Here is a 16,588-nt window from a genome sequence, read left to right on the forward strand (position 1 = left end):
TGGCACAGCAAAAAGTCCTTGTATAAGTATTTATGTATTCCTAGAGTCTTTGAAGAAAAAACCCAAAATGTTCTTAAACTGCCTGCTGTCCCGTAGTTCTTGGGGTAGAGTAGCAAAAGATCTTTCACAGGGCCTGGCTTTAAGGCGATTAGAGGGAGCAAGTGGTTACAAGGCTAATGCCTGGACGCGTGTCTGGCAGGCTTTGCGATGCACGACCCAGCTAGGATCCACCGCTGCCAGGGAGCGCGAGCCTCGGCGGTGGAGCTGCACAACAAAGAGAAGCTGGCCGGGATTCAGGTGAAGTGCGGTCTGGGAGTAAGGAGAGAATGCTATTTAATGCCACATCCGATTGCAGGAAGATATGCAGGGCTGGAAACACTCCTGACACATCCGCAAAGAAAAGCTATTAGTCACTTTGATTTCATCTCCTGCTTTATTCATGCTATAGTTACTGCTATAGGCTAATAGCTTATAAGGTAGTTACTTTGTCTTAGTCAAAATACTTCACAAATCGCTTAACCCTTTCAGATGTAGACATAGGCTGCGGAGATTCAATAGCATTTTCAGAGGTACCGTCACCTTAAGCTTTCACACATAAAGAGAAGTTTATGTGCCTGTCAGCAAGTGTGTTGTTGCAAATTTACTTGGTTTTGTTTAACTGAGCTTCCAAGTCTCCGTGACCGGTGTATTTCGGTTTCGAACAGTCTAGTGCCTGCACGTAACTTGAAGTTGCTGGGGCTCTTCCCCCGGAAAAAGTCATTTATTTGGCTGGTGCCCCATCTAACAACCTGAGATGAGATCTGCAACAATAAACAGATGGTTAATGCTCAGTTCCTGCCATCCCTGTTTGCTCTAAGGCTGACCAGACTTCTTAAAAACAGCTGCTGCCCATTTGTCTTTTTCTGATCCTGTACTTCAGGTAGAGCATCCCAAACCGATTTACAGCTGTCAGGTCTCAACCGGTGGGTCAGTAAAGGGCACTAGACCCTTCTGTGAGGCGTTGTACCCATCACAGGAGCATTTACATTAATAACACGGTAAGAGAAACTCATGTCCTATAAAAAGCTCATTTATTAAGTAAACAACTTTGATATCTGATATGTCTACCAATGTCAGACTCAAAATATTTCAAAGCCTTGATGTAGCTATGCAGCTAAATTTAAATATAAGTCATATCATCCTGTATTTCCTGCAAAGGTTATGTATTTGGAAGTACATTTAGTTAAATAAGTGTGTTAGTGCTTTCTTTCTCTACAATAACCAACACTTCTGGGTTTATTTATAATTAATAATTTTATATAATTTTATTTTCATAACAATCTCTGAAAATATTACATATCATTCATTTATAAAGTAATCCTTTCCCTATATTAATTATGTCTGCATTTTTAATATAATTGAATAAATCCAGAGATATCTGGTATACTTTGGGCTTACTAGTTCAGTTTTGCTGGAATTCCTAAATTACTTCCCTTTGCTACCTTGACTTTGTGTTTTTGCAAATTCCAGACTATTTGAGTGGTAAAACTGGTAGATAATACTGAAATCTGAATTTGTGTGAAAATACAAATTTTTTTTCACCAATTGGTAATTTTTTGTCAGGCAAATTTTTTCTTCTTATGTCTTTGGAAACTTTTTATATAGTTAGTGTCACTAGCTGATGTATGTTTCATATAGTAGTAGTGATTTTTTAAAACAGTGATGCTTTTTAAGAAAACACAAGAGCATGCATGTGTGACTTTTTGCTTTCATTTTGGTGATGAAAACACCTACCGATAGCATTAGCATGCATGTAAAACCTGAAAACTAAATAGCTGAGCTGAGTGATCTCTCAGTGCTATAACTGTCAAGTAAAAAATAAAGTAAAAAGTCTGAGTTTTTTAAGACGTTAATAAAATAACAGATTCTGTTGGGTTTTTTAAAAAATAAAATAAGGATATGTTAATTTTTAAAATAACTGGGTTTACACTTGGAGAATTTCAGTAATTTATCACTTATTAGAACTGCAGTTTTAATATATGTTTCCTCTTTATAACTGCCCAGATGGCAGAGTGAGCATGGATTAAGGAGATGTCTTCTCATTTTAAGATGAGGCAGTTATTCATGTTAGCTAAATCTATATTTAATAGATTGGGCTCAGTCCTGAATAAATTTTCAGCAGGTGTAAATTATGCTGTGCTTGCTTGCATTTATTTATACGAAAATAGTGCTCTTTTTAAAACTAATGCAAAAATAGTTCCAATTTGCTTTGTTCGGATTCCTATAGTATTAGACGGGGCCACTTTACTTAACGCACCGCAAGGCCAAGAACCTAAAGATGGGACTTTCAAAGACTCCTGCTGAGAGACTCAGGTGTCCTGTAAATGCACTGTGAAAATGCAGTGGTGAATGTACGTTGCAGCTAACTTCACAGTCAGTGGCTGGGAAAATGTTTGGAAGCACCTCTCGAGCAATTACAGACTTTGTAGTCCCTCTCGAGCAGTTACAGACTTTGAAGTCCCTCTGAGGAACGTGCATCTGGAAGCCCTGTCCCCCACGCTGGCTCTCAGTCCAGCCTGTGTCATGAGCTGTCCTGGTTTTAGTCCCTGAGCATGTCCTACTCCTGCGACGGTGAGTAGGCTTTGAGGATATTCCTTCCCATTTCCACATCTGTGCCTCTCGTACAATGCCGTTTGCAATTTATCACGTATATTTCCTAGTTTGGTCCTACTCCAGCTGTGCTTCAGATGTTCTAATGGTCTTCTGATTCATTGAACACAACTATGTCAAAATATGCTGAACAGAATGTTTCGCGTGTTTTTTCACAATTTTAAACCATGTAATTAAGAGTCACTGTGCTCTGTACACATCATTGACAAGCTATGTCGTAATTCAATGAGCAGGTGAGCCTGGGACAAGATAAAAGCCTCTGTCTTTGTGGAGCTTGTCAGGATAAGTTGCATTACAGTATTTAGAAAGCTGCACTTTTTTAAAATGAGGTGTTTGGGCAGTTCCATCCTTCCTAGAAAATGCTTGATGAGGTTTCCATGGCCATGTGAGAACATTCTAAAGTAATAGACTGATCTTTACTTTTTCCACCTTTAATATGATTGTATGTTTAAAATTTTTTCAAGCAAAAGTAGTTTTTCATATGAATTGCTGATTTCTGACCTTACGGGATTTTGACCAAAGCAGTGTGACATTCTCTAAACCTATCCCAAAGGATTAGTTGAGTGAAGAATTTCTAAGCTTAATTCAGTCCTGATATGAACTCTTTAACCAAATGGTTTTCTTTTACTTCCTAAATTCAAATGGCTTAATATGTTGTTAATTTCTCATCTGTAATGTTTTTCAGTTTCTGAAAATTGAGTCTTAACTAAGGTTTGCCACTGACAAATTCATAATTTAAGTTTTAGCATGGTGTGCTATTTGAGATGCCAGTGGGTTAAACCAATTTTGTTTTCAAGTAGATTTCTTGGAAGAATGCTAAGTGCCACCAGAATGTTTTCTGAAAACTTGGTGGGGTTTGTGACGGTCTCTTTTTTTCTTCTTTTTTTCTTTTTTTCTTTTCGTTTCTGTCAGCTAAGTTGCATTGAAAGAAGCTACTTTCTTGGAAGTTAAATGTTATTATGGTAGACAACACTGCTGCTACTGTGAAAAGAGTGTGACTGGCTCTTCTGCTATGACAAAATATTTAAGAGCACCTTCCCCCCTTCTTTGGCATTTGTCAGTGTCTTTTAAAAACATCATTGGACTGTGTTCTGTTGTGAATTTAATAAAATGCCCACTTTGACTTAGTATGTTACAACCCTCACCACTTTCATCCTCCCAAGCTACATTGCTTATAGGATGTCATCCCAGGGTGAAACTGAAAAAAATACACCTTGTAACTGGGGATGCAATAAGGTTGTGCCGTGTGTCCTGTAGGATCTGCACCGGATCTTTCTGAGCTTCTGTAGATCACGTAGTGCACCCTGTTTCCATGCTTGCTTGAAAATTTGAATGCTGATACAATGCGAACCAACAATCAATGTGCTGAATGAGAAAAATGCAGCCATCGTTTTGGCCGGTGTTTCGTACAGGACAATTCTTTACAGCAATAAGGCAAGGAAGAGGACATTGGGTAAATGGAGATGCGCTTCTCTTAGTTTACCACAGAGTGTCCCTTGACCTGTAATATCTCCTCAGCAATGACTAGTGTGATATCGCAAAATGCAGTTTGCAAATGAAGGGTAGTATAAGAATCTCACTGTGGCTTAATTTTACTGTTGTTTTAAAAAGTGTTGAGAAACCACATAATTAAGACTGGGGAACTGTCAGTAGTGGAACTGTATAGTACATTAAGACATGAACTAACCTGAGTATGTACAACTACACTGGGGACTAAAAAGGAGAACTTTTGTGGAAATTGGGAGAGAGAGACTTTTAACCTGAGGTTTCTTATAATCTTAATGTCTATCCCACACCAAATTCAGTGTTGATATCTTTAAATGATAGTGAATACCTCAAAGTGGTTGGTCTTTGCTAAGATTATTTCTAATTTTGATGCTTTTTATTGTGTACAGCTGTTAAGCAAACATGGAGCCAAAGCCAAAACAATACTCTCCACTTTCCCATGAATTCTAACACGGCAGTTAACTGAGTCTAAACAGTCAAAAAAAATGAAGGCACTAAATGAATTTACACACTTAATACATTTTATAATTGTTGAAGAGTTGACTTACTCAATTGTTTTCTTGGACAGAAAGAATTTCAGCTCACAGATTTCCTGGTTCATTTGTTACTTAGGGAAATATTGAATGAAAGCTCAGGTAACACTTGTATTACAGCCTACAAAGTATATGTGCATAATGCTGTTTTCAAGTATAACTGTTTTTCAAACACACAAAATACTATGCTAATTATGGTAGCATAGCATTTTAGTCTGACAAGGAATCTTCAGAGATGTGACTTTTATTTCAATTAGATATAATTATAAGTAATACGGATTGCATTCATTTGAAATGCATTTTAAACAAAGTTCTAAATAAACTCAAGTTTCTCGGTAATTGCATTATCTGTTTTACATTATTTTACACTATATTACATTACATTATTTTTAACTACTGTAGTCATGGGAAAATTGTAAAAAATTGCCGTATGGTATGGTCTCCCAAGTGTTTTGAACTGATCTAAGACACTTCTCAAAGGGTTGCCTTACTGCTTTCTTGTACTCATGCTAGCGTTCATGATAATGCCGGTACAAAAAGAAAGAGGAAACATGGAAATGTGCAGTCAGTGCAGGGGAAATCAGTCCCTTTGAGGCAGCAAAGAGGAATTACATCTGTTTAAACAGACGGTGGAACCGTATCCTTAGGCTCTGTCTCTCCTCTGCAGGGCGTGTGCAGTGTTGGACAGTAAAAAGGAGACTTTCATTCAGCCAAAATACCCCCAGTCTAGGGAAAGACACAACTCTGAAAAAATACTCTCTGGAAAATTGTGAAGCGTGGTATCGCGAATTGTGCCTGAATTTCAGTTTTCCTTTCAGCCTGTGCTCAGTCGGCGTGTTTGTGGGATTGCAGTCGGACTCGGGCGTGCGGTATCTCACGTGCTCTCAGGGCTCTGTTGAGTCTCCCAGTGTTCCCAGCAGATGAGTCTGGCCTATGGTACAGTTTTGGTGCCACCTCCAGCATACGGTATAGTTGTATCTGGGTCCGTGGAGACCTTGCCGCCCTCTGGTTCCTCTTGGTTGTTTCAGCTATTGGAGTGACCGCACCAGTCCTCAAAGAAATCAGTTTAAAAGAAAGCGTGCACCACCATCACAGTGCAAAGAGATGAGGTGCTTTTCTTCATGACCTGATAAAGACCAGGAGATGTTGCAGATAAATCAGCAAAGAAATACCGACCAAAACCTCTCAGTATGTATTGAAGGTTAGTTGAATATCAGCAGCATAAGCTAGGTCTTTGAGTGCAGAATCATTATTAAGACAAGTGCATGATAAACGTATTTGGGGTTTTTTCATGCATTTTCACTCAGGTCATAAGTTCGTAGTATCAACATGTAAGAAAAACGTTCAGTGCACGTATTTAAAGACTTTTTTCATGATACACAAATGTGTGGCAACCCTGCATAGAGAACAGTTGCATGGACAACTGCAGTGGCTAAATGGGGCTCGCTTTGCATGTGTAAGTACAGGTCTGTTCCTGAAAATGCAAGCAATACTTTACTCCTACTTCACCTTGGAAGGAAAGCTGAAGATTGTCTCGGGTGCCTTTTAAGGACTGAAGCCAGATGGCAAGCTGTTGCAGTTTCAGACAAAGTCCGTGTTATCTGGGTTTTAGCTTCCTTGCAATAAATTGACCATGTAGCTAGCTACCAGTTACCCTTTTCATGCCCTTTTCTATCAACGCTTTTTGGTGGACGCTTTCTCTCTTTTCCAACTGGGCTGTTGCATTGAATTGGTTCACTCACCAAACTTTTAACTGAGGCACAGTTTGGAATAGTAGCTAATCTGTCCGTGACAGCGGGATGCACTCAGTTGGAATGTGTAGCAAGCAAGGAGGGAGTGGAAAAGCTCCGTACTCGAGCGTGGCAACATCCAAGAGACATTTTTGACCCAGCTTTTTATTTGCCAAACATTTCACAGCTTGTTTTCTTTTAATTTGAATGCTTCATGTTGAAAAATGGAGAACATAAAGGAAGCAAAAGCAGAAAAGTTTCATGACTGCATTTTTACAAATACGGGTCTTTGTATTTTAATTCCAAATAGCCTGTGATTTCAAAAATCCATTCTACTAAACCCCTTTTAATTCTCAGTTGAAATGAAAAGCTTATAGGGCAGAGGTTAAATAAACTATTTTGTTTATCTCATGACTGATATGTTTCAGTTAGTTTGACTCTTTAGAGGGGAAGAGAAAAAAAAAAACCAACCTCAGATATTTGCACAGCTTTCCTGGAAATAAAATAGCAACAAGACCAAAAAAGTCCTGTTAGTCCATGTCAGTACTGCCAGATCAGCCACTCGACCTTGTCTCTGTAGTTGGGAAAAAGTACTTTCTAAATTAAGAAAATGTGACGGAAAGACTACAAAATTTTTTCTAACCCATTCCCTTGTCTTAAGACAGAGTAAGAATTTTGTGTCATTCCTGAAAAAATATTTGTCAAATCTTCTTAAAGCTTCCTGTAATGGAGGCTGACAACCTCCCCAGTCCTTAATTAACCTCAAAGAGAGAAAGTTTCAAGTTCTTGGCCGAATTTTTTTTGCTGCGATGCAGGCCCATTAGTTCTTATCCTGTCCACCGTAGACACAGTGAACAAACTGTTCCCGGCTTCTTGGTGGTACCCTTGTAAAAACTGTTATTATGCCCGCTCTCAATTTTCTCTAATTTAGCCTGATCAGTTCCAGTTCTCTCAGTCTTTCTTCACAGGTCCTGTTTTCTAGATCTCTGACTTCTCTCTCAGGGCTTTTTCAGAAGGTTCATTTCTTTCTTTGAAATCTGATGCCCAAAAATGGATGCAGTATTCCGGCTCGAGCTTTGCCACTGCAAAGCAGAGTTGAAGGATTACTTCCTGCGCTTTGCCGGCTGCTCTCCCATACAGCTCACAGAATGGTGATTGCTTTTTTTTGCAGTAGCACAACTGTGACTCTCGCTCAGCTCGTGATCTGCTATATCTCCCAGACTGTCATTTGATGTTCCCCATCCTGAACAGCTGATTATTTCTGCCTGAGTGTAGTCCCTTCTGCTTTTCTGTACAGCATTTCAAACTTATTTTCTCAGCAATGCTCCAATTTCTGAAAATTATTTTAAGTTCTAGCAATGCCTTCCTGTTGCACATTTGCAGCCTTGGTTAATGTGGTTTCTGTTTTGGTGTCTGAGTTCTTAGTGAAAACATTGCGTTTTGTAACGGACCTCCAGTCAGCAGGTCTTTTCGGTTGTTCAAAGGCTCATTAATAACTACTCTCCGGTTATGGTCATTCAGTTTTCACTCTCTTTATAATACTTTAATCTAAACCTTGTTTCTTAAATTTGCTTATAAAATTGTTGTGTGAAATGGTGTCAGAAATCTTGCTGAAATCAAAATATACGACAACCATCTATATTTCACTGTCATGAATCCTTGCACCCTCCTTACAAGCAAAGTAGCCTGAGTTGTGATTTGTTCTTGACAACTTCATGTTGACTATTATTCATCTGCTTATCTTTAAGTGTTTTTAAATTCTTCATTTGTTCCATTTTTTTCAGTGCATTGAATTTGAGCTGACTGCTCTATAATAAAAGACATACATTCACTAGCCATCTGACATTCCATCTTTGCGAACTTCTCGGTGACAACGAGTAATAGTTACTTCATTCCCTTCTTGGCTGTCCTAGGATGAAGTTCATAATACATACATGATTTGAAAACTTACGATTTGTGAAAATCTTCTCTAGTTTGTTTCCCTGTTTTAGGCTGATACTTTACTTCTTTGCAGCTGGATTAGCCACATGCTCTCAGATGACTCTAATACACTAATAAATGTGTGCAGAAGTAGAGCCGCAGAATCGTTTAGGTTGGAAAAGACTTTTAGGATCATCGAGTCCAACCATAAACCCAACACTGCCAAGTCCACCACTAAACCCTAGCCTTTAAGGGCCACGTCTACACGTCTGTCTGTACTGTTACTTTTCTGCCGAGTTGTGGACCAGCTCTTTCCATAGCCACCACGGAGCAGCCACACTCCGGACTCCCAATACTGAAGAAGTAGATCAGGCTCTTTCAGCTCCGCTCTCTCCAGCAGCCCCCATCACCAGTAACGTTGCAACCCTACTTCCCACTCCTCTGACAGGTTCCTTCAGTGGCCACCTCGACCGTCTTGTTTAGCAGCCAGGACTGTGGGCAGCAGAAGAGCAGAGACATCATGACCCTTAAAAACGGGAATATGTGTGGTCTGGCTGCCCTAGAGAGAGCGCGCTTTGTGAAGAGCTCGTAGCTCTAGCTACCTGCTGCTGAAAAGGGAAGGGGTATTCGACTTAGTTGAGTTCTTGAGCTGCCTTTGTATCAAATTCAGCCTCAAATTGCAGCATTTATAGTCATAGTGGCAGTGCTGGCAATGTTGCATCAGGTGGCTGGGCAAAGAAGAGGGGAGCATGTAGTAGTTCAAAGTAAATAGAGAAAATTTTATTTTAAAGATGGATAACTTTAGGCAGCACAGTGAAACGAAGTAGTATTTCCAGAATCTGATAGTAGGTTTTGTAATGTGAAATACCATCCAGAAGTCCTGACTGAAGCATGTAACTCTCACACCAGAATCCACTCCTCAGCTATTTAAATAAATCTCTGGGGGACGGGGGTGAGGAGGGGCTAAGATATATGGGAAAGGAAATGAGAATGTTATCTCCACTTTACTGTGTAATACTCATTTAAGAATGGCTAGAGCTTTCTGAATAATGGATGTGTCTCAGTATTTCATGTCAGTGCAAAATGCCGTCTGAAGAACAGTTACTGTAAATGAGAACTGAGAAACTGCTATTGGAAAATTATTGTAAACCTTAGGAAAGTGCTAATTTCAAAAACAAAACACGGATTTCATTTTGTAGTGTGACTTTCAATTAGGAAAAAAATATTTCATTTTAAAGTTCTCTTGAAAATGTAACTAGAAAAACTCTGATATCTTTTCTTTTTTTAATCCCTTGCAGCTCCCAGACAGCTGTATAATGGATTACTACGAAAAATACAAGCACAGAATGAATGAGCTTGAAGCATTTAATATGGTAAAAGTTATTGGATTAATACTATTACCTTGTATATATGTGCTAGTCTAGAACAAAGCCCTGTTAAGTTTTATGTGGAGGTGGACTGTCTTACACTGTGGTATGCAATCTCAAAACAAAGCCCCTCCCCGTTTCAAACTTTGGAGCATATCCTTTTCCAAAACTATATTAGGTGTCAGTAAAATAATAAAGCGAACACATGGATGATTCTTTTTCAAGAGGGACTATTACCCTGGAAAATGAAATGTCAGTCTCCTTTTAAACCTAGACTGGTCTCCATGCAGTTATTTCATAAAAATTCTTTTTATTAAAATTCATTATTTCCCACTTTAAAATTGTTCCGCTTCATATAATTTCATTTTCTTGTTGGACAATGTCTCGAAACCAACTAAATAACATAGTTTCCTGGCTTTATGGCATTCCATGTATTTTTGATTTTTAATATAATCTGTTTTGAAGATGTCCATCCCACAGGGAAAATTGGCAAGGTGACATTTGTACCACAGAACCCCTAGAAAATGATTGATCTTCCTGGAATTGTTCTGTGGAAGTGCAGCCATGTGGAAGTGCATTGTCTCTCTTTCCCAAAATCATTATAGTATCTAATCTCTCTTTCAGCTGAAGGTTGTTCTGGCTCCCTGCATAGAACTTTTGATACTTCTGGATCGTCTTTGCTACCTCAAGGAGCAGGTATTTTTGCATTACACTTTATGATACCTAAAGGCTACATCAGTGAAATGAGACTATTTCAGCCAATTTATTACTGTGCAGACCAAAAGTCTCTGTTGCAGAATTATTATTCTCATCATATTTGCAAAAGTATAAGCATTCATTCCATTTAGTATAAACATATGCCCAGCAGATGTTTTTATTTTCAGCAAAGCAGCAACAGTAAAGTTTATGTTCTTTTAATTGTATGGTAATTACTAGTCAATAGACAGTAAAAAATAAATTAATTAAATATGCGAGAAATCTCATTTTATGCCACATATTGAGATATTTAATAATTAAAAAGAATATTGGAGATGCTAAACAAACATTGTGCTGTACATGCTAGAGCTTCCAATGAATATGGTTTAGAACAGATAATTCAAGAAATTTTGAATTAGGTCCAAAATGTTTATGATTTCCTTTTATTGTTTCTTAATTAAGATCAATGATGAGAGAGGGTGCACTTTTTCCAACTGTATGGGTCAACTGAGGTACATTTGACTAACATACAGCCTGGATATATTTTACAAGTATAGACCTGGGATATAATAAGCAAATGCTACTACATTTACTCCATAATGATTTCTATTACAGGGTTTCTTCTAACACTAATTTTGAGCTTGGCCTGATTAACTCAGAAGCAGCAGTCATACTTTCTCTGCACCAGTAAACATTTTTTGGGCAAATAATAATTTCCTAGGAGGAAATGGCAGCATCTTCCAGCTTCTGCTCTGGGCCATGGTCAAAATAAAATTTGAAAATAAAGTTTAAACCCATTCATGTGAATAGCTCTGGTTTTCCACCATAAACCTCTCATTTTAACAGCTCCATTTTATCATAAGTAAAAATTCACTTTATTCTCTGCCACAGTGCACTTGGAACAACTGAGTTGTAGTAAATGTATGCTTTTGTTCTAACTGGTATTTTTACAGAGGCAATTTGAAATATTTAAATAATGATGTATTTTCCCAAATGCCAACCAGTTATAAATCACATAGAGATCTGTATGATTTCCAAGACAGGAGATCAGACTTGCTGCATTTAGCACTAATTTACCTTTCTAAATGTAATATATGCATTGATCTAATCTTGTACTGGTTGATTCACAAAATGTGTTTAGGAAGAAAAAATAGAAACGGTAAAAGCCATATGCAACATGAAGACCAGATCCAGCTGGCCTGATTCATCTGAAAAGTCAGTTAATTAGCTTCAGTAGTAGAATGTGCTGCATAAAATGAGTGGGACTTGACCCTTAATTTCTTTGCTCTAGTTCAACTGAAAAAAAGGTTTATTGATGAAGGGTGTGGTAAGCTATCATTTGATAGTGCCAGAAATAATATAATGACTTTAAAACACATCCTGGTTTGGGTGTCCTTTTTTTCACAACAAACTTTCCCTGATTTTTCTTGTTAGGTAAGTGTTTTTCCTGCTTTGCATTAAGGATTTTTTTTTTTTTTTCAAGTTTGTATTTCAAAATGTGGACCTATTACCATATCTTAGCTTTTAAGTCAAACACATTTTTATGTACTTCAATCATATATCATTTTATAGGACAACATTGCCTGGTCTGGACTTGTGAAGTTATTTGATCCCGTGAAATCCCCCAGATGCTATGCAGTTATTGCTTTGAAGAAACAGTCATGTTTTTAAGTGGAAGCAAATTGCAGATAGGTTGAAAACTCTGAATTGATACTGCTGTTTCCTCACTGTTATTCTGTTATTTTTAATTGATTCCTCAAGTACACTGTTTGCTTTTCAGCTGCAGAAGTGCAATGCTTCTTTGAATCATGAGAAATAAATATCTCCTTTATAAATACCATCGCTTCCTTATGTCAGTTATTAAACAGTGTTGAACATCTGGTTTTATTATAAAAGTTACGACCCCTATTATGTGATTATTATTTTAAAATAATTTTTATGTTTCTTCCTTTTAAGGCATTATACCATGTATCGATACCCCTTCTTTTGATATTTGTAATCACAAGATCATACCTTCTCAATTTTTACCAGTGGCTGGCATCAGCAGTCTCAGACTAGCCTCGCCTTTTTCTTTTCTGGATTCAGATGGTGCGTAGTGTAAACAGAAAAACACCTGGACTATAAACAAGAGGTTCGTAGCCTAGATAGGATCTTTGTCATTCCCTGTTCTCCAGGTCATCAGGACCACCTTATTTACAGAGCAGCCTAGAAGAGCCTAGATAGTAACTACCTATAAAGAGCAGTTTTGTATTAACCCCTTCTTCCTTCAGGTGTGTTCCTGGCATGCACTTGTTTGCTCGTCTCTCCGAAAGAAAAAAATGTGTGTGCTCTAATCCAGTGGGAGATTTCCCAGTGCTTAAGAATCAGCTGCCCTGCTGGGGTTCACTCTGTAATCCTTGGGTTGTATCAGAAAGCTATTATCTGGCCCAAAGGTCTTGGGTGTAAATACTTTGGTACCCAAGTGAATTGAAACTTGCTAGGCAGCTTCTCGTTGGCTGTACTGCCTTCATGAGTGGGAAATTTATTTGTTGATGCATTTATCTCGGTGGGTTGCCTAATTAAACTTGCAGATTTTCCATCAATTAAAAAAGAGAAAAGTTTCTGTTCTAAGACCTAGTGCTTTTATTAGAATTCTCCAGCATATACAAAACATAATTAACTACCAGTGCACAGAAAAAAGGACAACAAATAAATAATAAACTACAGCATTAAAGAAGAAAAGGGGAAAATGCAGCTTTGGCGAGCAGAAGATTAGAATAAGAGAAAAGGTTTTTATATTAATTGTATTGTGACAGTAATAGCCACGGGAATCAGACTGAGATTCAGATGTGAGTAGGAACAAATCTTATTCTCTTTCAGTCTGCAAAATATAATGAGAGCTTGTGAACATGGCCATTCAAGAAAAGAGAAGTAAGGTATTTTTCTAACAAGTTGCATCTTTCTTGATGTGTTCACTTGGAAGAAATACTTTTTTTTGGTGATGTAAGTTCACTGCTGTCTATTTTAGGACTCACAGTCCTCCATGGATCCAGTATGAGCTTCTCGCATTTGTTTGGTCCCAGTACGTTCAGTCATTAGAGCTGCTGAACACCTGCAATACCCAAGGAAATTAACAGAAGTTGCAGGTGCTCACAGCATCTTTGGAGTAGAGCTAAGAAAAGAAAATGAGGCCTTCCATATATGCCACTTTTTGTTATATAGGGAGTACTGAGGAAACTAACAAGCTGGTAGATTCTTTTCCCAGGAGAGGAATGAAAAGAAATAAAATCCTTTCCTAACCTCTAAGCATCTGGAAGCAAAAAAACCCAGTAATATCGGATATAAAGAGGCAATCTAAAGTACATGATGTTAAAAAGAAAAAAGATGAACAAGAATCTTAGAAAAATAGGTTTTATTACATTGTGTTCTGCTAAGACATGATGACTAATTATTACTGAAGTGTTAGTGTGTTGTCATCCCAGTCTTATGTGCTGTTGAAAAAATTTACTCGGGGATGAAATTGCCTTTTTTGTGTTATAAATTGATTCTTCTGCTTTTTTCAGACCAAATACTAAAAACCAGGCATATGTGATGTCCAAACAAAGCAAGCACAGTTTCTCACTGAAAACAAGTGCTTAAAAGTACGCTGTTATGTCCCAAAAGTATTTGTTTCAGCAAGCCCCACCCGGTTTAATTTGAAATTGCGTAGGGCATGCAGACTATTGCTAATTTTGTGTGATATTTTAATGTGTGTAATGCTATCTAAATTCAAAGTTAAATTCTTATTACTATCTTAAGAGGACATTTGCAACAGTTTAGAATAATAAGCACATCTCTAGGATTAGCCAAAGTGCTCTTCCACTGATTCAAAAAGGTCTGAATAAATTTGCATGCCCCACCCCCCAGCAACTTCTCAGGCTCTTTCAGTACTTTTCGCGCACTTTGTAGTCTATGCGGGCGAAGACAGAGGCAATGTGCTTCTCAGAATAATAACTATCAAGAGGTTTATATGACGAGTTTGCATTCCGCAAAGTCAGTTGCTGTCTGCTCTCAAAGCTGTTTCAAAGCTTTGCATGCCTGAATACCTATGAGCTATTGTTTACATAATGGAAAAATCCCTGACAGTAATCGAGATGAATAAAATTATTTTTCTTCATGGTTATTGCCAGAAGTTCTTCCATAATGTAAACCATATCCTAAATATGATGAAGTCTTTTGATAGAAAAGAGTCTCCATTTTCTTTCAATGTGACAGAGAGCTACCTATCTTGATACGCTCCCAAAGGAATAGTGGATATACCTGCTTTTCCTCGGGTGTTTGCCTGGTTCTGTTCCTGGCACACCTGTGATTCTGTAGCAGAATTGGAGTGGTTTATTCATTTTTCTTACAGCTGAAACATGTTCTTGGATGGAGGAACAAGAGTATATGCAGGGTATGTGTGCAACCTTACTATCCAAGAATATGTTGTAGCTCTAAGATCTCCAGGCCTGCTTTTGTGACAGTAAGCTTTAATTCTGCAGTTCTGATTCATGCCTTAGAACATCACACCACAAAAAAAAAATTGTGCTCTTTTAGTTTCTGGGATTTTAGTTTCAAGTTTTCTTCTGATTAAATATTAAGTATTTTTTATTACAAACTATCTTCTTCATTGATGTTATTTGTTAATTTACTGTTAAAATAACAACTGTCTGCTTAGAGTTAAAATGCTTTTGTTATGTCATGATGGAGTTAAAATCTTGAGACTCAAAATCTGTATGTCCTATGGTGGCATCAAATCTGCACAGGGGAAGCATGCTAAGTGTATTTGGCTTGGTGGCAGCTATATGTCTTTTTGATGATTGGAGTATTCTTTCCTATCAGTACTTACTGGTTCAGATTTACTTTTTTTCCTAAAAACTATTGTAAGTGTGTCATTATATTGCCAGAGATCAACAATACTAAGGGCAAGTGGTAAAATAGGACCAGCACCAAGAAAGTCTTCCCTGCTTATGTGTGAAATAGCCAACTTAGTATGGTGTTTCAGAGTTCCTTTTCTCTGGGAAGTAGCTGAATACCCAATCTTTGTTAGCATCTTTAAATCTGTTTATCCCATGCATCTTATCATTTTTACTGATATATGACCTCCTTCTTGCTGATATATATCCTAGTGCTCTGAAAGGAGAGGAATCCATGCTAGGCTATGAGCCATGAAGAATTTTCAGTGCCCTAATCAAATCAGAACTGAAGTACAGTTGCCCAGACATTTAAATTGGCCACCTATCCCTTAGAACTGTGACTTTAGCTTCCTTAGTTTCTGAGATCCGTTCAAATTTTGCAGTTTCCAAAATTCCCCTACTTCCTGACAGATGGGAACATGGCCTAATTATCTGGGATACAGCTGCAGTTCCCTCACCATCGGAAATAACCAACTCAGCTTGGTGGCTCTATATTCTGTATCTCCAGGCAACTGCTGAAGGATTTGGTTTCTTTGAATTTCCTTATCCCTGTTTGTCATCTTTGTCAATGTTGTAGTTCAGCGTACTCTAAGAAAAGGAGTAAAATCCTTCTAAGATTTAGGATGCCTCAGAGAAGTTGCACTGCAGTTATGCTTCTTGTTGCTTTCTCTCTTAAAGCCTTGAAATTAATTCCTGATGATCAGAGAGATTAATAAGCACCAGGCAGCCTGAGAGGCATTGGTTATTGAAAAATAGTATGCACATCTTCTCTTCAGGAGTCTTTTTTGATGCAAGAGCTCTGAGGCATTTTCTTCACAGAAATTCCAGTGCATGTTATCATTAAACTCAAATGTCCAAAGAAACTCACCAACATAATGAAGATTTGCCTCAAACTGTTAGAACAGGCTGTTGTACACCAATCTTCCCAGTGTACGCCTGCATCCTCCTCAAGACTGTCTGCAATGTCTGTATCAAACTGGAGAGGAACAGACACTTGCCTCCCCATCCCAGTGATGCTGTTAATGAAATCTGCAAGAGAATGACACTCTACTCCCTGCTTTGTGTTACAAGGCAACAGAACTCTTAGAATGGGTATGTGCAACATTCAAAGATTTCTCCAGATACCATTATCGAAATCCATTTAACAGACTTCTTCAGTCAGTTCAGTCTGTTGGATACTTCAGTCAATGCTATCATTAACAGGTTACGAAATTTTGTCCTGTGGTTTATGTCCACAGGTGGACCTTTCTCATAATACAGTTTAGTTACTCATC

The 16,588-nt window shown here is 38.0% G+C and overlaps 1 protein-coding gene across 1 annotated transcript in view; it reads left to right on the forward strand.

Moving 5' to 3' along the window:
* The window catches only part of METTL25 (methyltransferase like 25), a 64,069-nt gene extending 51,831 nt beyond the window's left edge, over window positions 1-12,238 (forward strand). Inside the window, exons 10-12 of the mRNA XM_049791958.1 lie at window positions 9,637-9,711; window positions 10,330-10,401; window positions 11,974-12,238. Coding sequence (XP_049647915.1) covers window positions 9,637-9,711; window positions 10,330-10,401; window positions 11,974-12,072 — 246 coding nt within the window. The 3' untranslated portion in view covers window positions 12,073-12,238. The remainder of the gene's footprint in view (window positions 1-9,636; window positions 9,712-10,329; window positions 10,402-11,973) is intronic.
* Window positions 12,239-16,588: the final 4,350 nt, after the last annotated feature.

Source organism: Accipiter gentilis, chromosome 34 (assembly GCF_929443795.1).
Source record: "Accipiter gentilis chromosome 34, bAccGen1.1, whole genome shotgun sequence".
Lineage (NCBI taxonomy): Eukaryota > Metazoa > Chordata > Aves > Accipitriformes > Accipitridae > Astur > Astur gentilis.